We start from the raw sequence: 23,611 nt of genomic DNA, 5'->3' as shown, positions 1-23,611 counted from the left end.
CCCAATTTCATATTGATTTTTTTTTTAGTTTCATTCAACACCACAGCAATTTTGTTTCTCAGTTCTGTCCTGAACAACAATTAATCTTCCTTTTGGATATAGCTTGTACCCTACATATCAATAACCTACTAGCTTCCCTCTACCCACCCACACACATCCATTCATGCATTACCCCCTCCTTTTTTTTTTTTTTTTGTTACCTATCCACCTCATATAATGCTTTGTTCATACCACACACATTATGCTATGTCTATTAAATCTGCAGTATATATCAATTTCATCTGCATCTTATCTCCTTATGTATTTCTATGTCAGCATCACACTTATGTTGGATTTTTTTATGCTGTTACCTCCTCGACTTTTCAATTGCTACTGCTTTATCCACCTCCAATTTCTAATCTTACACACACACACACACACACACACACACACACACACACAACTGCTCACATTTAATTCCCCACTCTCACTACACACTACAACCACTCACATGTTTAATCACTTCAATGTTTGTTTGATATTAGCTCTCCATCCTACTCTTCTTTCCTGGAAGCTACTTTCTCTTGCCCCTATTTCCTTTCCATTATTATTCCCCATGCTGCCTCTTCCATAACCACACAGCCCCCACTTCCACCTTCCATCTATTTTGATAAAGGATAAACATTCTGAAACGTTGCTTTCTTCATAGCATAATACATTCACTTTGTACCCCTGTTATTTTCTTTGTTTATATGTGTGTATTGATGTTTGCTTTTATGTTCAGTTATAGCAAAAAATAATTTCACATTAATCAGATGGATTACTCTATACTTTTGTAGAGTAAAAATTTACTATTCTTATACAAGAATGTTGTTGACAGTAACTTTGAAATTTTGGCCATCACTGGATTTCTTGTATAAGGATAATATGTGTGTGTGAAGGGGCATGGCTTAGTGGTTAGTGTATTTGGCTTGTGATCATAAGATCGTGAGTTCAGTTCCCACTGACACATTGTGTCCTTGAGCAAGACACTTTATTTCATGTTGCTCCAGTCTATTCAGCTGGTTAAAATGAATAGAACCTGTATTTCAAAGGCCCAGCCTTATAACACTGAATCTCCCTGAGAACTATGTTAAGGGTACATGTGTCTGTGGACTGCTCAGCCACATGTATGTTAATTTATATATATATTGGAGTCCCAATATATATATATATATATATATATATATATATTCTTGTTTTTACTCATAATTTACCTTCTGCAAAAATACATTTCCCACTCAGCCCAGACAGAAAAAAGAAAAAAACATGACATAGAAATAATACTTATTAGCCTCAAGAACTATGCCAGGATACACACTGCTAATGACAAGTGCAGATGAATGACAACTGTTTTGCTCTGACCAAGTTCACTGTTCCCACTTTTGCTATAGCTACAACCTGCAGTGAGCCTCATATAAATAGACTGAGCAATGGCGAGCACAACTTGTCTTTACTACAGGGTGGGGCAGAGAGGACAGAGGTTTTTGAAAAATTCACGAAGTCATTAATTTTAGCTGCAAACAAATTTTATTGACATCAATGTGTTTGTATTGAATTAACATTTGTCAAAATCAAGTGTGGAAAACCACATCCATCATGTGGTGTCCATTTTCATTGATGCATTTCTGAAGATGTTTTTGGAAGTTGACTTCCACTCTCTCTAGCATTGCTCTGTGCATAGTCCCATGGTTTCAATTGTTGCCCAATGACCAATTTGTACTGGTGGAAATGCAGGTCTTCATGCTAAATATGCCTTACCGATCGATTATCAATGCCAAGTTCAGTGGAATGCCTCCAAGCGGAGCAATTCAGACTCTGTATCAAAGCTTGTCTGACACGTTCCACATTTTCCAGGGTCCATACCGTTTGTGGTGCCCCCACTGGTCTCCTATTCATTTTTGTATCTTGTGTACGAAGTACATTCACCCAATGTAAGACTGTGTTATGGGTAGGAACAGCCTGATTTCGGTGAACGTTGAAGTGGCACCAAAACTGCTGTGACAGACTTGTTATTCTTCACGTAACTGTCTTAGGCAAACATGTGATTCTCTATCATGCACAATGCCATGGCTTCACCTGAAAAGGAAAAAAAAATGCTAAGACACCATGGACTAAATGGTACCTGTTTGACACGTCGCTCCCGCTAGGACTGAGTAATAGCCATTTCAAAAATGTCCATCCTCTCTGCCCCACCTTGTACAATATTACCAGAATCTACACTTGAACCTAAAGAAAGAAATTGGACAATGGAAAGCACATATCTTCACTGCAGCATGGCATCTCATATTATTTATCTCAATTTCTGGATATATGCTACTGTGTCCCTTCCTTAAGAAAGGCAAACTCTTTAACCCTGCCTCTTTTGATCTCACTTCTGACTTTTCAAAAGTGGTGTAAACAGTCTAAAAAAGATGCCTTCTGCAACATCTTGTGTGTATCTCTCTTTTTCTCTCCTTAATAATCACTAATAATGCTTCCCTGGAACTAGATTTGCTAAGGTCTTGCTTTTCTATGTCATTCACTTGTCATGCTTTGTTCTTGAAAACATATGTTGTTGCACTTAACATCAGCAAAGCCTTTACACATGTTTAGCATGAGAATCTCTTAGTTAAATTGCCTACGTATGATGTTCATCTAGCTTTCATCTCTTGATTTAGAAGCATCCAAACCATTGGCAATATCACAGCTGATGAGGCTGTCTCTGATGCACACACTGGTGTGCTCCATGGTTTACTTATGTCATAAAGAATTAACATCTAATGATTTGGGCAGAAGCCATCATTGGAAAGAGGTAAAATGTCCATTACTTGTAAACATTTCATTTGCCAAAGCAAATCACCTCTAGTTTCTTCTGAGTTTACTGTATCACTTATGTTATGTTACACTCTTTCTTCTGTACATTGATGACTTGCTGAAAATAGCAGCCAAATTGCTCTCACATCACATCTTATATCTTAAAAATGAAAAGGCTACATTAAATTAATGTAGCCCTTACATAGCCTTAAAAAAGAAAGGATAGTAATAGATGGTGTGACCATCCTGACTTTTGTCATAGGTTTGCTCAATCAGGATTGACTTGGCAAAACAACTGCAACCTCTGGCTGACTGATACACTGTTTCCTATCTCTATTAAATTTGACCCCTGTTCCTAAATTAGTTAGATTCATACCACCCCCACTTGACACATCTAAATCTCTTTCTCACCTCACCACTACCATGTGATCCTTTAACCACTAAGCTTACTTGTATTTTGTAGAATATCTCAAAATCCCTCTTCATTCATGTTTTTTTCTGCACACTTCAACTTAAAGATGCTGGAACTGAACATAAACCATATTGATTTTTACCGGTCTCAATAAGTCTCTGAACATCAGGAGCACAGTCTCTTCTCCAGTTAAAACTATAAAAAAATCTATATAATAATGACTTCCTTCACTGAACATAAGCTTACATTTTTTTTTTAGCATCTTCATACATATATTTATAAATGCTGTTGTATTACTTTAGTTTTGTTATAGTTTTCTTAATTCAAATCCATTTTGTATCATATCCATTAGTTATACTAGATGACAATCCACACAGATTTTCTTGTTTTATTTTTCAGATATTTTCTAAAAGACTAAAATTCTTCTGATATTCTTTATCAAAATTTTCCTAAGGAACTAAAATCTATTTAGTAAAATAACTAACTTTACCATTATTAATTTGGTGCTTGGAACATAAAAAGTTTTTACATGAAGTTATAGGTATATTTCAATTCAATTTAGATATGAACACTTTAAAACGAGCTATTTCAGGTGGATTATTGACAGTTAAATCACATTTTAACCATACTCCCCAGTTGTTTCCGGTATTATAATAATTGTTCTCTTTTTACTTTTACAGATGTTTTATTTTATTTTTATGTTCTCTAAATTCATGTTTTGTTTCTATTACAGCTGTTTTCAGTGGTGGTATTTGGCTGTATATCATCAGGAGGATGGTATCTTCAAAAATGCCAATTTAACGATGATGCCAATGCATGTCGATTTGGTTCGGCTATAGGAGTGTTGGCTTTTCTTGCTTGCATTATCTTTTTGGTCATTGATGCAGTATTTGATAACATCAGCAGTGTACAACATCGTAAATATGCTGTTCTTGGAGACTTGGGCTTCTCAGGTAAACATTTTAGCATCATTATTCTTTCACTGAGATCAGGGAACTAATATTATAACAGTGTTTCAGGGAAACTGCTTTTATCTTGCATTACAATTTCACTTATGTATATTGATTCTGATTTTCTGAAAAACTCTCTGCTTTAACCACTAGTTCAAGTCCTCTGAACATTATGTATATATCTCCTCAACTAATTGCATGTAATATAACTGAGAGGTGCGATGCAACAGAATAATAAGACTTTGAAATTAATTATTATTAAATTGCATCGTTTGAATAGTGCCATTTCTATGTTCATTCTTCTCCATGTCAGCATAGATTGGGTATGTCTTCAATGTGCTATGCTACACCATTTATCATAGTGTTTTGTCAACTCAAATATGAGGCCTAAATTTCTGAGGTTTGATTTTACCAGTTCTTTATGCTTTTTCACCCTGTACTCCTATCCATTCACAGCACATCTCCATACTAGCTCAGTAGTCTTCCTTGCACACAACAACTAATGCCATTAACATCAACTCACTTGTGATATGCCTTTCATGCAAGATAACAATGGTACATTCACCTTCTTTCTTATCAGCCTCTATAGAGCTTCCACATTCGATTTTTATATCCCATGTAGTATAACATGCCTTACATATGCTTCAAAGTCTTTTGCACAGAAAGAAAATTTTTTCTCAATATAGATAACATTTCCCTAAACTTCTTCCATATCTGTCTTACTCCAGTTAATATACTATCTCTCCAATCATACTCAACACTTATTAGATCACCCAAAAGCTATCACCAATTCTTGCAATCTATCTGAATAGTTCTTAGTCTCATTTAAGCATGCATTTAGTATTTGTATTCATCAGATCTGACATCCTAGTTCCTAGTCAACCTGACAGATATCCCACTACATTCTTTTTATATACTAATTGCTTCAACTGAGTAGACAATATAGAGGGCTTACCCTTTTGTTTTCTACATATTGAGCAAAGCCACTTGTTAGATAATTCTGAAATTTTGTGTGCTCATTTCTCATTAATACCCGACTTTTGCTACAGTGACCTTGACCCTTAAGCATTCACATTACTTTGTCAGATGTAATGCTCATTTATTCACATTGTTTTGAATTAATGATGCATTATCTTGTAGCTTTGAGATTTTGATGGTGTAACTATTTGTTTTTAGAATGAAATTGGAGGGCTGGTGTGTGAAGTTAGATCTGACTAGTTTGACCATAAAACAAGTAGAATATTTTGTTGTTTAACCCTTTAGCATTCAGATTACTCTATAAAAATGTAATACTTATTTATTTACATTGTTTTGAATTAATCATGTATTCGCTTTTAGTTTTCAGATTTTGATGAGTGTATATTTTCAGAATGATATTGTAGGTTAGGTGTGAGAGGCCAGAATTGGCCAGTTTGAACATAAAACAAGTTATATTGGTTGGATAAGGCTGGTTAAATGCTAAAGTGTTAAGGCCTTTGAATTGAAAAACATCATTCTGGGTATGAAACATTTTTCTTTAGCTGTGTTACATTCTGCAGTATAAACCATATCATCAACATATAGATGTTCTCAGGGACATCCAGTCCTGAACACTAGTGTTATTGCCTGAAGAATTTATGAGTAGAAGTCAGGACATAATCTTAGTGAACACTTATCTGTACACTCTTCACTAAATTAGTTGACAACCTTAATGTTTATTACCTCACCCTGATACTTTAGTAACTCTCACACATCTTTTTCTCAATGTCCCATAGACAACAGATTGTGGGTCATATTCAACAGACTTCTCCATGTCAAGAAATGCAAAGTAGCATTGTTTGTGAAGAACTGCTCTAGCAGTTGTTTTCCACTACAGATAGGACCTGGTACAAACCCAAACTTCATTTTACTCAAACTAATGTTTGTTAAAACTTCACAAACACTTTCTGAACTACTTCCAATCAAATTAAGATACCTGTAAGTGCCCCTCTCTTATATGTCTTCTATAATACTGCTACACCACCCCAAACTACCCTCCAAATTTAAATGCTATAATATTTTATCCTGATTATAAAATATTGTCTTTTTTTTCAAATTTGGGAACTTTATTGATTTATTTTATGGACACAAGCCAATACTAGTTTACTCAAACCCTGTTTTTATTTGCTGGTTCTTTGAAGTTTGTATACTGAATTTTCTTTCTAATTTGGTTTCTATTTAGTAGTGCTTCTTTCCAAGCCTTTCATTATCAAAATGTTTTTCAATATGTGATTTACAACTCTGATGACAGCTGTTTTTACCTTTAATTATTATGAACAACAGATATAGATATAGTTGTGTAGTTAAGAAGTTCACTTCACAACCACATGATCTTGAGTTCAGTCCCAGTGTGTGGCACTGTATGGAAATGTCTTCTACTAAAGCTGACCAATATTTTGTAAATAAATTTGGTAGGTGAAAAGTACTCATGTGTGAATGTGTGTGTGTGTATATGCATGCTTGTTTGTTTCTCACCTGTTGGTTGTCTGTTGGTTTATTCACCTCCTCACCACTTAACTATTTAGCAAAACGTGACTGATAGAATAAGTCCTAGGGTTGATTTTGACCAACTAAATACTTCAAAGTATATTTCAAAGTAAAAGTAAAATACTTTTTTCTGGCTAAAACAAGTAAAAGAATAAAAGAAATTATAAATTTGTTCTGGATAGACTTTAGTTCAGTTGTTAGCTGTGTATGGTAGCTGATATTTACATTTAACTATCTTGTTAGTTAGCAAGAAATTAATTTTTTTGTTAATTGAAGGGAAAAATTTCTGTAATAATCTCAAATATTTTCCTTCTTTCTACTTTTAGGAGCCTGGACATTTATGTGGTTTGTGTGCTTCTGTTACCTTGCTGATTCATGGAGGAAGACTAAATCAATGTTTCCAAAGGATCATGGCAAAGATGATATTCAAGCTGCTATTGCATTCTCTTTCTTTTCAATTCTTAGCTTTGTAAGTATTCTTACAAGTTATATGATGTGCATATCACAGATTGTCAATGTAGAGATATGCCAAAAGACATTTACTGTTATACACCCCTTGTTTTATATATTTTAGACGAGTTTATACGAGTGAAAATCATCAGGTCTTTCATACTTAATGTTTACATTGTATTGATATACTATATTTAATCCACTAAAATGTTCTCTGCCAAGGAGTGAGCTTTTCAGGCATGTTAAAAAAATTGTCATTTTTCCAATTGCTTTTTTTTTTTTAATTCAAGAAGCAATCTCACAGGACATGAATGATGTGAAGTAAACATTTAGGTTTTAGCACATAATTTATGATGGAGTAATTTGATGGGTCAATTTAGTTTCATTCCTTTCCTAAGGATTGTGTCTACAAAATTGATTGTATGGAAGATTTTGCAAATTTGAATAAGCTTGTATGTCATGGGGAGTTGTAAATTTTAATATTTGGGAACTGGCCATTCTTCAGAAAGAGAAAAGAAAGTTCTCTCCCCTTAAATTTTCAAATGTGTGGATTTTATTAACTGATTTTTGCAGGCATAGTCCAATACTAGTGTCTTCAGACCCCATTTTAGTATTTTCTGGTTCTTTGACGGTAACTTTTATGCTATATTGGTTTTCATTATCATAAAAATCCAATATTGATAACTTTGTGAAACAATCATCTATAATTCTTATGGTTCACACTTGCAAAGATGTTTTTTCTAAATACTTGTTTTTAATTCCTTGTATTTGCTTTAATGTTTTAATTAGGTAATTCTTGTCTGAAATAATCTTGATTTCATAGTTATGTTAAAGAATGATGTCTGCTCTTTTTGCATGTTTACGTGGAATGAACAAATTTTCTCCAAGACAGCATCTTACTACTTGTTATAATCTGTCATCTCTTTTGTGAGATTCAGCTTCATGAAATAAGTTTTCCACACCTTTTTCCTTTGTTTTTCTCTATCTCCCTCTTCTGCTGGTTCAATACACTTGGTACTTCTTTTTACAGCAAATAACTCATTTGCTTGTATGCATCATTTGTTCATACAACCACATACTACAAGAGAGACTACTCTCTAATGTTCATCTTTACTCTCTCAACTCATTTGTGCTTTGTCATTCATGCACATTCTGTGGGACATGCTTACTTGTAGTTTATTTTCTAGCCTTTGCAAATCTTTCATATTCAAGTCCTATGTCTTGCTACAGTGCAGCATCATGCTTTCTACACAAGCATTAGATAATTCATCCTCTATTCTGTAATAAAAACCAACTCTGTATTACCAACAGAGATAATAATCCCCTGAACTTTTTCCACTCAGTTCTTATTCTGGCTACTATGATTTCAGAACATCCACTTCTAATTACATCACTTTAAGTAACTACTAATAATAACTAATAACTACTTCTGTAGAAACTTCCAAGTATTTGAAAGATTTATTTCACATATGCTCTTATTACTTATTATTCCTGGGGCTCTGCCTCATGCAAAGTTAGCCTTCACTGTTAGTCTGCCTGTGACCCCACTATACCTCTTTACACTTGGTAGATTACAATGAAAATGTAGGGAAGAAGGCGAGACAAAGGTACTAGAAAACAAGAACAGCCTTAAAACATTCGCAACTTAAAAATAAGATTAAAATCAAATTTTGGCTAAAAGTTATTTATTTATTTATTTTACTCTCTCTTCCCTTCTCCTTATCTTTCTTTGTCTCTCCTTTTTTTTTTCTCTCTCTCTGTTTGAAAGTGCATTTTGTTATTTAGAAATTTCTGTAGAGCCTTCACGTTCCACTTCAAAAGAGAAAAAAAAGCTTAAAAGCTTTTTCTAATGCATTTCTGCCTCCATCTCTTCATACATCTCATTTTTTTCTCTTTCTCTGAAGTTTACTTCTATTTCTGGCATCAACCAAACTTCTTGACTATGTTCATCGAAAGTTAAGATAATTCTTGCTTCTCAAAGAATTTTTCTTTTTATCCACAAATCCTTATTCACATGTATACATTTGTAATGTATTTATTATTGTTTTACCCCCTCACCCCACCCCTTCTCATATAACATAAAGAAAATGGTGAGTGTAAACACAGAAAAAAATCTATTTATACAAGAGTCACTTTCATGTCACCTATACTCATTTCAATTCCCACCTTCATTCATATTTTACAATTAAAATTGCATTATGAATTTAAAAGGTAAAAATCTCTTCAGGGCAAAATTGATATATATTCCTATATATTCATTTACATTCCAATGGACGGAGAGCTCCTTACATATGCATACTGTTCTTCAGTATGTAAGGAGCTCCCCATCCATTAGGATGCAAATGAATATATAGGAATATATGTCAGTTTTGCCCTGAAGAGATTTTTACCTTTTAAATTCATAATGTAATTTTAATTGTAAAATATGAAGTTAGGAATTGAAACATGCATAGACAACATGAAATTGACTATTATATAAATTAATTTTTTTTTTCCTGTGTCCACACTCTCCATTTTCTTTATATTATTAAATTTTGTTCTCCTATATCAAATAGATATAGACAACTGGAACTTTAAGCACTAATGTTGAAGAACCATCAATAAACACTAATACTAACACAAATTAACAAATTCCAGGAAAATTAATCAATATGGAGATAAACCAGTGTACACTTGGATGAAATACATATCTATGAAAGAGTAACCTCTTTCCATTCAAAACTCTATATATATATATATATATATATATATATATATATATAGGTGCAGCATGGCTGTGTGGTAAGAAGCTTCCTTCCCAACCACATCGTTCCAAGTTTAGTCCTACTGCATGGCACCTTGGGCAAGTGTCTTCTACTGTAGTCTCAAGCTGACCAAAGCCTTGTGAGTGGATTTAGTGCACAGAGATCAAAAGAAGCCCGTTGTGTGTATATATATATATGTCTGTGTTTGTCCCCCCCACCACCATTACTTGACAAGTGTGTTGGTGTGTTTACGTCCCCTTAACTTAGTAGTTTGGCAAAAGAGACTGATAGAATAAGTACTAGGCTTACAAAGAATAAGTCCTGAGGTCAATTTGTTTGACTAAAGGTGGTGCTCTAGCATGGCCACAGTGAAATAACTGAAACAAGTAAATGAATAACTGAAAAGGAATATATATTATTATTATTGTTATACATCATCTTTGAACATGTTCAGTCCGCTGCTGGGTGAAAGCGTCAGCGTGTTCCCTCCACCAACCACAGGCTGATGTTTTTCTCATCCATATACTTGGATGGTGAAGAATTTAACAAAATCTTCCAGCTTCTGCATAGTCTTACCCTCTTTTTTTTTTTTCTGGATGTAATGTCCACTCCATTAATTTGTTATTCCATTTATTATCCTTCTTCAAAATAAATCTCTCAAGAAAGATCATTTCAGGGTTTTTATTTTCCAGATGATATCCGTTAAACCTGTTGCCACTCTTATCCTGTTGTTTTTCCACTTATCCATTTTGTTAATCTTCAGCATTTTCCTTTCCATGGCTCTTTGTGTTGATCATAATTTATTCTCAATGCTCCTGTTGCTAGTCCAGTGTGGCAGAGTAGTCTCCTCAAAGTAGTATAATCCCTAGCTCAAATTCATAGTTTCCAGTCCTCAACAGCAATATATATATATATAAGGTCTAATATAATTTACAAATGCACCGTCCTCAACACATGACAACTCTACAACCATATATATAGGGTCAACTATAAATTTTAAACAGCGATATGCTGTGCATCTCAATTCTTTTAGATATGAGAAATGCAGTAAATCCACAACCCTCACCAGTCACATATATCATCTCAAAAATAAGAATATTCCATATAACATATCATGGTCCATAATAGATTCAGGACTTCCATACCAAGGTTAACACTCGGCCTGAACGTTATGCCTAAAAGAAGCATTCTACATATTAAAACACAACTCTACAATACTACTAAATAAGTATAATGAGGCCCTAGATCTATGCAACCACCACTTTTTTCATACCTTTAAATTTTGCCACAAATCTAAATTCAACTTAAATCACCACACATTACATATCCCAAACACCCCTTAGGTAATATCCAACAACCTTATTTGACTTTCCAATGTCTTAATTCTTTAACTTTTCAATTCTTAATTTTAATTTTTTAATTGTTTAATAATACATATATAAACATGTGTGTGTGTATATATATATATATATATATATATATATATATATATATATACATACACACACACACATGTATGCATGTCAATATACACATCATTCTTTCTCTCTCTGATTTATCAGCCCCCACCATCACTTTAGCTTGTACAATAAATACGTCTATTTTTAGAAACTTGACCATTATATCTTATTACTCTTCCCTTCCTTGTTGACGTTTACTACTCACTTTAGTACACCCCCCCCCCATCATTTTCTTTACCTATCTCCCCACCTTAGTGCCTTTCAAACTTATCGCCCCACCTTCCACTTCTCACACATGTTCCTTCCTTATGTTCTTATCTCTTCCTTCTATCCCTCCCCTTATTCCTTTTATCCTGATAACTCTCTTCTCCTATTCCCCTCACAATATCTTGACCATCTAGCACTCCTTTTTTCATTTTTCTCCCCCCCCCCCATTCCTTTTAACTAATACCATTCTCCTCCTAACAAGCATGTCTGTTCTCTTCTCTCTGTCTACTTACCCCTATCTGTACATTCTCAAAATTTCATTCATACCACAAGACCCCTTTGAATGAACAGCACATGGAATTTATGTCTCCACACTATCCACTTGTAATAACAAAATATGAACTCCTATCAGAATCTACATACCATGGACAATAAGCATTTCTACTCATTCTACACTACTTACCTTGGATAATAGAACTACAACTGTAACATCACACATATATTTTTACTTTTATTTTTATTCTCTTATTTCCCTTTATACTTCCTGTATCCATCCTTTTCCAAAATAACTCCTGATATTGAACTATACTATTTCCCTCTAGTTAACTCCCTCATATCATCTCTGATGAAGGAATATCCCTAATATCCTAGAAATAGCTGTAAAACTACCTTTCTCTTTATAAATATCTTAAATATTTCACACAGCCTTGGTTTTGTTGTCTCATTTTATTTAACATACATATATATATACACATATACATATATTGCTGTTGGAGACTGCAGTTAATATATGTCTGGTCATAGAGTGACAAATGGTTTCGCATCTATAAGGCACTAAGCTATATGGATATGCCACAAGAGCCAGCGGGTAGCACATGGAATGCACCATTTTGAGCGTGGCCATGGCCGTTGCCGGTACCGCCTGACTGGCCTTCGTGCGGGTGATACGTAAAAGCACCCACTACACTCTCTGAGTGGTTGGCGTTAGGAAGGGCATCCAGCTGTAGAAACTCTGCCAAATCAGATTGGAGCCTGGTGTTGCCATCCGGTTTCACCAGTCCTCAGTCAAATCGTCCAACCCATGCTAGCATGGAAAGCGGACATTAAACGATGATGATGATGACTCTATGGCCAGACATAGTTAACTACATGTAAATACATTACTGGTGTATTCTTTAGAGCATGCTTCTTTTTCGGATATATGATCCACTGACACGTATGCATTTATTTATGAATAGATGGATGGGTGGGTGGGTGGTTGGATGGTACATAAAAACCTGCATGTGTGGGCCTATTCAAAAACATATATTTACATGCATGCGTGTACAATATGCCAGGCCACTCTTGGGTGCTACTTGTGACCTGTAATCCAGGACAACTTTTTACATGTTCAGGTTGTCAGGGACTTAACCAACAATCCCAGCAGACAAATCTAATGGGGATGTTGCTCCAGTAACAGTAAGACAAGACTTGTCAAAGGAAGGATGATCCCAGTATAAGGTCAACAGCTATTTAGCAGTAATGTGCAAAGACTTAGAAACACTCAAGATGGGGAATGAGTGTGCTGTAAATCCACTGAGTGGTGGTTAGATGTGCTCTTTAGCCATGGTGAAGGCAGCTGTCTAGGAAAGGGTCACTGCAAATAATAACCTGGTATGTCAAGCTAATTATTTGCAACCATGGTGATCTTAACATTGTTTTGTTTTTGGTGATTGTATGTATGGTTAAACATACATAAAATCTAACACTTTGCAAAACTTATCTTCTTTTTATTATGGATATTTTAGATCTTATCCATGCACAGATGTTACTTAACATATATGGTCTAATTAATTGTGTTGAACTGTCTTAAAATTATTTGACAGTCTTATATATATTGTGTATTCTTTGAGTAATACATGTTTGAGGATTGTCTTAAAATACAAAAATAAAACACTATCAACTTTAGAAAATGTATAACTCACAAAATAATGAGAATGGCAAAAAGGGTGTGGGAATTGAAATTTTGAAATAAGAAACTACTAGGACATCATAGGATGAAACAAATTCTAATGGTTAACATCAGCTACTGATGTACACAGAATTGAATTTCACTGTTTGTAACAGGTTCTTTGAATGTAGGGATTACAAAAGAACTTGACTGCATCCTGGTTCCAATAAATGGCACATAATTGATTATGTTCTAACCAGACGGAAAGATTTGAATGATGAGACAAGTTTGAGTTTTAAGAGGCACAGTATTTGACACGTTATAATTTTGCAGGAATTAAGGTAAACATCAAAGTAAAACCCAAAATTAATAAGCAGTTTTCAATGCTTAAAAGACTTGATGTCTGCTCTTCATAGTGACATGAATTAGATGGGTTATCATTGTCCAAATCACTCTGTATTTAAGTGTAAGATCAAAAGACCATGTCTTCCTTGTGTGTTCCATTTTAAGCCTGGTTTCTACAGCTGGATGCCCTTCCTAAAAACAGCCACTTTTTAAGTGTACTAAGTGAATTTTATTGTGGTTCTGCTACTAGAACTAGAGAAATTGTCATTTCCTTGATGCAAGTAAGGATCTGTTACTGCTCTTTCTTTATTCAGTCACCAACCATGTTACTGAGGATGCTGGGTAAATTTTGTTGTACCAACACTAGCAAAGCTGTCCTTACTAGACTAAAGAATTCTACATACACTCTGTTCTTGTGGTGAACATGACTGAAGGAATGAAAGAGGAGAGTGTGTGTAATGGGGAGAAAACAGTGATAGGACGGTAGGGGAGAGAGTAATGGATGAGAAACTCTAATAGTTACATGTAAAACAGCATGAGTTGTAAGATGGGCTAGCAAACAGATGTATAATAAGAGACTAAGCGATGGCTAGCAACAGAGATGAATGATGGTGAGACTAAAAGATTTAAACTAAGTCACATGAGAGAAAGAGTAATGGTTAGTGGTAGAGGGGGTAGTAAGTCGAACTGAATATGGACAAATCTGACGCTGTCTCTTTTTACACAGACATTACGATGGAAGAGAGGTAGAGTGATAGAGAGATTTTGATGGTTGTTTGGGTAAGTCATCATCATCATCATCGTTTAACATCCAGTCTCCATGCTGGCATGGTTTGACATGGAGCTGAGCTGGCTAGCAGGGAGTTGTCCAGACTCCAACTGACTTGTGGCATTGTTTCTATGACTGGCATGGATGCTTTTTAAGTGGCACCAGCACCTGAAAGGACAAGCCTGTACAAGTGAAAGACACCAATTTTACTTAGCTTGACATGTTTTATCAAGTGCAGCAAATCGCTACTTCTCCTGGTCCCTTGCCATTTTCTTAGAGGGATAATGATAATGGCCAGTGGCAAAAGGGTTGAGTAAATGCATCTCCTGCAGTTGTTTCAATAAGACTATTGTATTGGTAGTATCTCTTCCTGGCACAAAACTGAACTGCATTTCATCTAGTCTGAATTTTCTTCATTTGTGCCATGACTCATTCTGCAACTTTCATAACTCCATTCACTCTGATGTCAGTTTCAACAGTTGGTCCTTTTGTTGGGTCTCTTTGAAGTAGACCCTCTATTTGTCATACATTCTCCACATTCAGCAGCTTCTCATAGTTGCACTTTTATTCCTCATCTACATTGACATACATAAACTTGTCTCTTAGTTCTCTTTGCAGCAATATCCCACCACCATTTTATATTGCATCAAGATGGAATCTTGCACATCACACACACACACACACACACACACACACATATACCTAGCTGTGTATGTGTATGTATTAAGACACATTTTCTATATGGCTGCAAACCATTCTTTATCACAATGGCAATAAGTTAAATAAACTCTGACAACTACTCTTGCCAAGATTTTGGGATTTCATTCCACAGCAAGATCACCAATATAAATATGCTTTGACGTGTGTGTATGTATTGCTAAGTAGATATATTTGAATGAGGGTACAAAATGAAAATTAATTTAATAGTGCATTGACTGGAACTAGTGCCCTATGAATATATGGTTATGAAGAACTATATAAAAAAATAGGTGTTTGATTTGTTGTATTAGTAAGCTGAGGAGAGTTTAGAAGTTGCATTGTGTTTGTCATTTGTACTTCCATGTAATGAAATTGTTATATGTATGTCTTTTTATTATAAATCAGTTAATTAATTTAAGTCTCTCTCTTCAAAATTGTCTTACTGGGTGGGTCCATGGATAATATAGTAGTGTGAGAGGATTATTAACTAATGAGGGAGATACAGGTGTGTATGGAGAGAGATTGCTGATGGAGATGGGGACTGGAAATGGGGTTAGGATGGAAGGTGTAAGAAAAACATTTTGTTACCTAAATACATGGAAGAAATTCCAGGACCTTAGTGGTGTGCTATTGAAAAGAGGATACACAGTTTTGCTAAAACTGAAGGGTAGAGTGTATGTTGCATGTGTGAGAAGTGCTATGATTTATGTGCACGAGGCATGGATAATGAACCTGAAACAATAGAGAGGGCTGAAAAGAAAAGAAATGAGAATGGTTCATTGGATAAATGGAGTAAAGCTGAAAGAAAGAGAGAGAAGGGAGGGAAGACGAGCAATTAATCACAGAGGATGAAGGGAATAAAATCAGTGATGGATATTAAGAAAAATTGGATGAGATTGACTGGGTCATGCACTGAGGAAGTAGGAAAGAGGGGTAGTGGGAATGAATATGGAAAGAAATAGAGAAAGGAAAAAATTTGGAAAGACATGATTGAAAATGGTGGAGGAAATAAGGGTAAGGAGATTGGTGAGGTGGATTTAGAGAACAGAGAAGTCTGTTATGGGCCTGCAAAGCTAAACTTACCTGTAGCAGGGAAAGGAAATGGTTTTAGAATGTTGTCTTCAAAGTTTTCTTCCTGTTTGATGTATATATTGTTTAAAAACAATATACACTCATAATGGCCTATGTAACATTGTCAAATTGGTATTAACTGCCAGTATAAATGCTTTTTCGTAACCACATTGGCATATGCTACAGTTTCATAAGTTCAGTTAGTATGAGGAATCTAACATTTCAGGCTTTATCTTGTCCTTCATCTACACTGATATAATTATATACTAGTGAAGAGATACTATGGATCTATGGATGTAGTGGCTCAGTTTGCTCTGCTCCAGTTTATATCTGTATGAAGGTAACTGATTCAAGAATTGTTTCACTTTTTTCCTAATCCTTTTTCTAACTAGACTACATTGTTTATGCATTTCAATTACTCAAAATAAGAATTTAAAGTTAGTCAAAACAAATGATAGTCATTTTATTAAATGACTAATGTTCTTTTTCTTTTTAAAAATAATGTATCTATTCTTGTCTATTCAACTATTAATTAAATGGTACAATGTGTTTCCATCAAGGTCAGTGTCTTGATACATAGCAAAGTAATGTTGTGTGCCAAGAAATGTTTTCATGTCCTTGGCACCTATACCATAGTACCCTGGATTATCATCCCTGATTTTGATGTATTTTTTTATAACATTGGTTTTTGTTTTGTTTTGTTTTTTCACTTATTTCTACCAGTTTTATTTATAACTCTTGTAATATTTATTGCAGGGTGTTCTCACTTTTTTGGCTGTTCAGAAGTACCGTTTGGGTGCAGGTGAAGCTTTCACAAGTGGCTATGAACCAGAAGCAAATGTTTCCTCTCCCTATTCTTCCTTCCCAGGAAGTGAGACTGGTGATCCATATCAGCAACCACCATTTAGTGCGCAAAAAGAAGCTCCAGATTTTCAAACACCTACCTATTAACTCTTGAATCAACTTATCCAAGCAAAAGAAGAAACTATTAGAGACAATTGAAAGGCATGAGTGTTAGCGGCAGGATAATATCCTGAACTTGCAAACACCTGATGTTAAGGGATCACGTGGAAACTGTCTACAGTTTGAATGTTACATGTTACTGGCAGTAACTGTAACTGTGCCAACACCAGCCATTTTTTTTTCAATTGCTCAGACTGGTATGGGCATTGTTGCTGGATTTCTTTATGAAATAATACTGTCAAATCTTGACTCTTTTTTCAATATTTTAGAGTTGGCTTGAAATAATATTCTAAAAGTCAGTCTCTTATTCCTGCCATCAGGTGTCAGCACTGTCTTGGTTGTATAAATTGGTGTTACTAGTCAAGTGTATAATTTACAAGTAAAGAGATATTAAGTTTTAAAGACATTTGAAATTATTAAGATTTTAAACGTATTGTGTAACAAGAGTGTTACCATCATCTTATTTTATTTTCTTCAGCTTATTAAAAGAAAATTTTTTGCTTACTTAAAAATATAAACAATAATACAAGTGAGATATTATTTATACAACTTATTTTTATAGCTGTTTTTAAGTAATATATAAAATAGCTTTACAGGAATTTTTTTTTCCAAAGCATTTTCAAATTAAGTTTATATAACTTATTTCTCTATTACCTTCTGATAATACCATCAAAACAATAAAGCTCTCTGCTTATTTGCTAGACTTTGAAGCCACTAGTGGTATGTGGTTGTGTTTGACTCACTTGACTATTCTCCAGTCTCATTGACTGTATGTTTGCCATTAGAGAAAAACTCAGCCTGAAATGTTGTGTATCTGTAAGATTTTACAGCTGGCAATAGTTCACCAACCACCAAACTGACCACTTTGCTACTTTTTATATTAAACAATGTAAAATGTTTAAAACATTGAAAAGTCTCTCTCTCTCTCTCTTTTTACTTTTTTTTTTCTTTTTTTTGCATTCTGTTGGTTATTAGCAATAAGCGAAATAAATAGCCACTTTATCTTTAGTTCTGTTCAGATTTAGTGTCTAAATTTCTTATACTTTTGATTACTTATCAGAATCATCAGAAAGGAGGTATTTTGGAAATACTATTAAAATTTCAATTATATTCATCCAAACATCTTTTATTCCCTAAGTCAACACTTTCCTTCTTGATTCAAAACAAACACAAAAGATTTATTTAGACTTATTCATAATGCAATAAACATATCTTAAAATTACTGGTAAAGTATCCAATTGTTTTATTATAATAATTTTTGGAGTGTGGGAATTGAAGTCATGAGATGTGTTGCATTCCATGCTATTATCTTTAGGAATGACCTTGTTATTGTGTTGCTCTCCTGATCAGTCTATTGTTCTCCAACACTGATCTCTCCTCTCTTCTTGGACATGAGTTATATACCAACTGCTGATGTATCAAGATCCTCATTATCTGGGAAGTCATGCAGAATTTTACTAGCAGTGTTCTCAGGCTGTCATTGCTCAACAAGTTTGACATTGGTCAGCCTACTCTGCTGACCCTTTCATCTCATTGCTTCAGTATTAGTTTTGTTTCATACCATTTTTTTTTCCAGTAAAAAAAAAAACAATCAACTAGGTAGCCTGGGATAATAAAAGAAAAAAGGAAAAAAACCAAAAAAAAAAAGCGTGTAAGATTGGTTTTTGAATTACATTTTCACTTTAGAGCTATTGGGTTTTTAGTTATTCCAGTGTTTACATTTCTAGTCGAATTTAGCTTAACACATTATGTTAACACATCAGTTTGTTTTCTTTAGGTTTGGTCGTTTAATTAGTCTGTTCCAGTTCCTCTATATCATTTTGTAATCAATATTATTTATTCTCTGCTGTTTAGTAACAACTATCTAAATTGAAATATTTAACTAGCTAGATAGCTGTGTGTGTGTATATGTGTGTGTAAAATTTATATGCACACAAAAATTTGCATATACTTTGATGGATATAGTAACGTGTTATTGTCATTAACTCTTTGCCATATTTAAAAAAAAAAGAAAGCTAATAAAATAATAAAAAGAATTCTATTTAGTGCTAAGTGTTTTTTAAAATAGTTTACTTTCTCTGTACTATTTCTTATGAAGTTATTTTCACATAACCTGACAGTTTCTATCATAATTTTCTTCCATGTCAAACAGCTATTTATGTCTAAAACTCATCTCAGTTCTTTAGAAAGTATAAAAATCTTAAATTCCAAGAAATGTAGTGCCATCTACTGTTAATTGTTGATTGCTTAATTAATACATTTTCTGTTCATCTCTTCCATTCATTGTTTGGCTGGAAGTATATATGGTTATCTCATTGTATTGTTCTTGAAACTTTATTTAGACCTCTTAATACTTTGTTTTACTTCAAATTAACTTAACACTTTTGAAGGTTTTTAACTAAAACAGAACAAAAAATTTTGGTTTCTAAAACATTTTTATTAAATCTTTTAACTAGATTTGAGAATATATGCTTTATTTTTAAGTTATTTTTTATACTCACATCATTCCAAAATACATTTATGTATCAATATTCAGTTTCTTTTTTTTTTTTTTCTTAATTGTTGTAATTTTGTTTTAACTATGCAAATTTAGGGTTGTTGAAAATGTTTTCCCCCACCTCCAAGAGATAAGGAATGGGTGTATGTGATTGTGTGTATGGACATTCAGAATTCATATTCATAATTTATTATTTGGTAAGCAATGTGCATCTAGTTATTTGTCTTGACTTGCATCAATCCACTGGTTTTCATGCTAGTTGTGATTTGATGTCCAAAAGCTACATTGTATGAACTTGCATGCATTCTACAGTCCAGTCATAACACTCAGCCAACCCCAAACCACATCTGCAACATTGTTATTGTTATGTTTTTGATTATTAATATTGTTGATGAAAATATAACTAAGAAATTCAATAAAGAAAATCTGTTTCTTCTTACTTTCTATCTCTGCCCTTAACAGCTTATACATTCACAAAATTGAGTCCTTTAATTTATTCAGTTTATTTTATTGCCCAATATTTTTAGCTTCAGATTACCAAAGAATATTTTATGTTGGAGATTAGCACTTAATCTTCTTTTAATGAAAGGTATTCTTTTTTGTTTTGCAAGTTTTCATTTTTTTATCTAATCTTTATTTAAACAGTATTTCTTTTTTTTAATTATTTCAATTGTGGCACAAACTACTTTGTCTTGTACAATCTTATCTCAAGTTACATGGAGTTGTCTCTCCTGTAACAAGACATCATGCCATTCTCTTATTTGTCGACCTTTGCAGAAAGAATTCGGTGAAAATTTTAAATCAATTCAACTGTATTTCTTTTTCACATTATTCACTTTGTTTCAACAAAATGTATTTAACAATCCTATCCTTTATATATAATTCTTTCTTCTGTAAGATATATATAAATCAGAAACAATAGTCTTAAAGCATATCTTTTAGTGGATTTGATAAATTACTGCTAAAATATATTTTTGCTGTTGAGATTTCTACTGTTATAATATATTCATTGTAACTAACTTGAAACAAAATTGGGCATTATAAGCATCTAATTATGTTATAGAATATTTTCTTTTAAACAAAAAAAAAAATGAGCCTTTTTTTTTTTTTTTTTTTCAAATAAACTTTGTAGGCCTGCAAGGAAAGAAAACTGTAGGCTTATTTCTCAAAATATTCATTAAAGTGAGATCTTTACATTAATGTATAGTTAAACGTTTTACTGTTGATTAGTTTTGGGCTCACAAGATGCAGATTTTTGTTGCAGCTTTACCATTCGATAACCAATATCTCAAACTACATGAAAACAAACAAGTAGACAGCTCTTAACTTTTCTTGTCTCCATTCTTGCAAGGCCATGCACAACATCTGAACGCATGCAACGAATGTCAACTAGTCAGACATTGTCATACTGTACAAGTTGTAACTACACTTTGTGGCTGTAATAAACTATTAGGACTGTTTCATTGTCTTATGTCATTCTTTCGGCACTTGAAACGTTAACTTTTAGAAATTTATAATATAATTTTTTTCTTTCTTTCTTTCTTTCTTTCTTTCTCCAACAAGCACAAGGCCTGAAGTTTTGTAGTGGTGGTTGAGGGGTGGCTAGTCAATTACATTGACCTCGTTGCTCAACTGGTAACTATTTTATCAACCCTTAAGTGATGAAAGGCAAAGCAGACTTCAGCAACATTTGAACTCAATGTGAAAATGTGACAGAGATTAACTTTGCTTTTCTCTTTTCAGGTTTGATAAGTACCACTTGGGCACTAGGGTCAATGTAATCGACTTCTCCTCCCCAAATTTTCAGGCCATGTATCTACAGTTGAAAGTTTTGTTTTTTTCTTCCCACACACACTCATTATCCATGCTTGACACTGAATGTTTTAATTTTAAACCAGGAAATTTTTTTAACAAAATCTTCCCCCAGCATTTCCAGGCTTTTATGCAAATGTTTTTGTATAGCCCAATGTGCCTATGATACAAGAACTATAAGTTCTACACTAGTTCACTTTAGCTGTTCTGTTTTGCAGCGATGTCTGCTAGGCAGTTGACTTCCTCAGCAATATGTGACTTTTGTTCCTTGTCTCATAGAAGAATATTAGGTCTGTTATATGAGCACTGAATTATTGTTTTTATTGCAATGTTCCACCAGTATTTGCAATTTTTAAAGATATGAACACGTTGGATAGTTTTGCAAATATGAGGTGCATTCAAAAGTATCCAACTTTATTTTTTCCCACCAAAACTAATGCTGTGTGGGCAAAATCCTTCGTGTTGTAGGTGACACCACCCTTTCTGTGCATACATGAAAATTTTTGTGCCAATAGCCTAGTTGTTATACCTAGAGTACAGACATGTAGTGTACACTTGTCAAATTTTCATTTTCACCAAAAACATTGAGCAGAGACATTACATCAAGTTTTGCCGAAGGCTTGGTGATACTCAAGCTCAAACCATCCAACAGATTCAATAGGCCTTTGCTGAAGACACCATAGGAAAAACTCAGATCAAGGAAGTGTACAACCATTTCAAACATGGCCACACCTCAGTGGACAATGAGGCATGTATGGGTAGGTCATCCACATGCCGAAATGAGGAGTTAATTGAGAAGGTTCAGTGAATAGTTGTGGAAGACCACCATGTAACAGTCCAGAAAATTGTTCATGAAGTAAGAATAAGCACAGAATCAGAACTTTCCATTTCAATGGAGGATTTATGAATACAGAGAGTGTCGGTGAAATTTGTGCCCAAGGTGCTGAAGAGCAGCAGAAGTAATGACATGGAAATTGCTCAGAACATGCTGGATTGTGCTAACCATGACCCAGAAATCATGAAGACCATCATCACTGATGATGAGACATGGGTTTATGGTCTCTGCTTGATGTGTTTGGTCATCTTGTTTGAAAACGAAAATCTGACAAGTGTTTACTACGTCTGCACTCTAGGTGTAACAGCAGGAAACTGACGTGGCTTCTTGACATGAAAATTTTCATGCATGCACAGGAAGGGTGATATCACATCCCACCCAAAGGATTTTGCCCATGTAGTTTTGGCAGGAAAAAATAAGTTGGATACATTTTAAATGCATCTCATAAGTTTGCTAATGTTGTCAAACACTTTTGAACAGCTACTGTTATTAGTAACCTCTTCCACATTGGTATGAGACAACACAATGTGAAGGCATCCTTATCTCTTTTATTGAGCAGGTATTTTGTAGCTATCGCCTATTCCTAAATAGTAGAGGTGTTTCTTTCCAGATAAGATGTGATTTATCAATCATATTTTGGAGAGATTATTTCCTTATTTACATTTGACAGATATTTGTCCTCATCTTGTTTGTTGTTAACACATTTCGGCTGATATACCATCCAGCCTTCATCAGGTGTCTTGGGGAGATTTTGAACCTGGTTTCTCATTCCTAAGGTATTTTTCGATTATTATTATTCAAGTTACAACAAACAAGACGAGGACAAATATCCATCAAATGTAAATAATGTACATAATTCCTCATCTCTTAAATAAATATAGAACCAGATTATTTCCTGTCAGTATTGTTGTTATTCTCTACCTTGTGGAATACATTACATGACTAACTATATGCTGCTTATTTGCGTGTTTCTATTCAAGTGCTTTATTCCATCTACCCTTGATTCACACAGAACAGCTGTACATTTCAAAATCTGCTGAAATATTCCTTTGTCACTTCAACTTTACTCACAATACAAAGACATGCAACATTCTCATCAGTTTCAAAATGCTTGTAGCATTTATTTTTGGAGATAGGTCATTGATATC

General features: G+C 34.0%; 1 protein-coding gene across 1 annotated transcript; it reads left to right on the top strand.

The window, feature by feature from the left end:
• The first annotated feature begins 3,890 nt into the window (after positions 1–3,890).
• On the top strand, positions 3,891–21,276 carry LOC106873979 (synaptogyrin-2). The gene is made up of 3 exons (XM_052966337.2): positions 3,891–4,179; positions 7,008–7,150; positions 17,113–21,276. Exons 2-3 carry the CDS (start codon positions 7,022–7,024, stop codon positions 17,305–17,307), a joined length of 324 nt encoding a protein of 107 aa, XP_052822297.2. The 5' UTR covers positions 3,891–4,179; positions 7,008–7,021; the 3' UTR covers positions 17,308–21,276.
• The last annotated feature ends 2,335 nt before the right edge of the window (positions 21,277–23,611 follow it).

The sequence above is a fragment of the Octopus bimaculoides genome, unplaced genomic scaffold (assembly GCF_046866305.1).
Source record: "Octopus bimaculoides isolate indiv1 unplaced genomic scaffold, ASM4686630v1 Z1, whole genome shotgun sequence".
NCBI lineage: Eukaryota > Metazoa > Mollusca > Cephalopoda > Octopoda > Octopodidae > Octopus > Octopus bimaculoides.
The sequence above is the reverse complement of the archived record's forward strand: the minus strand, read 5'-3'. Positions and strand labels throughout refer to the sequence as shown.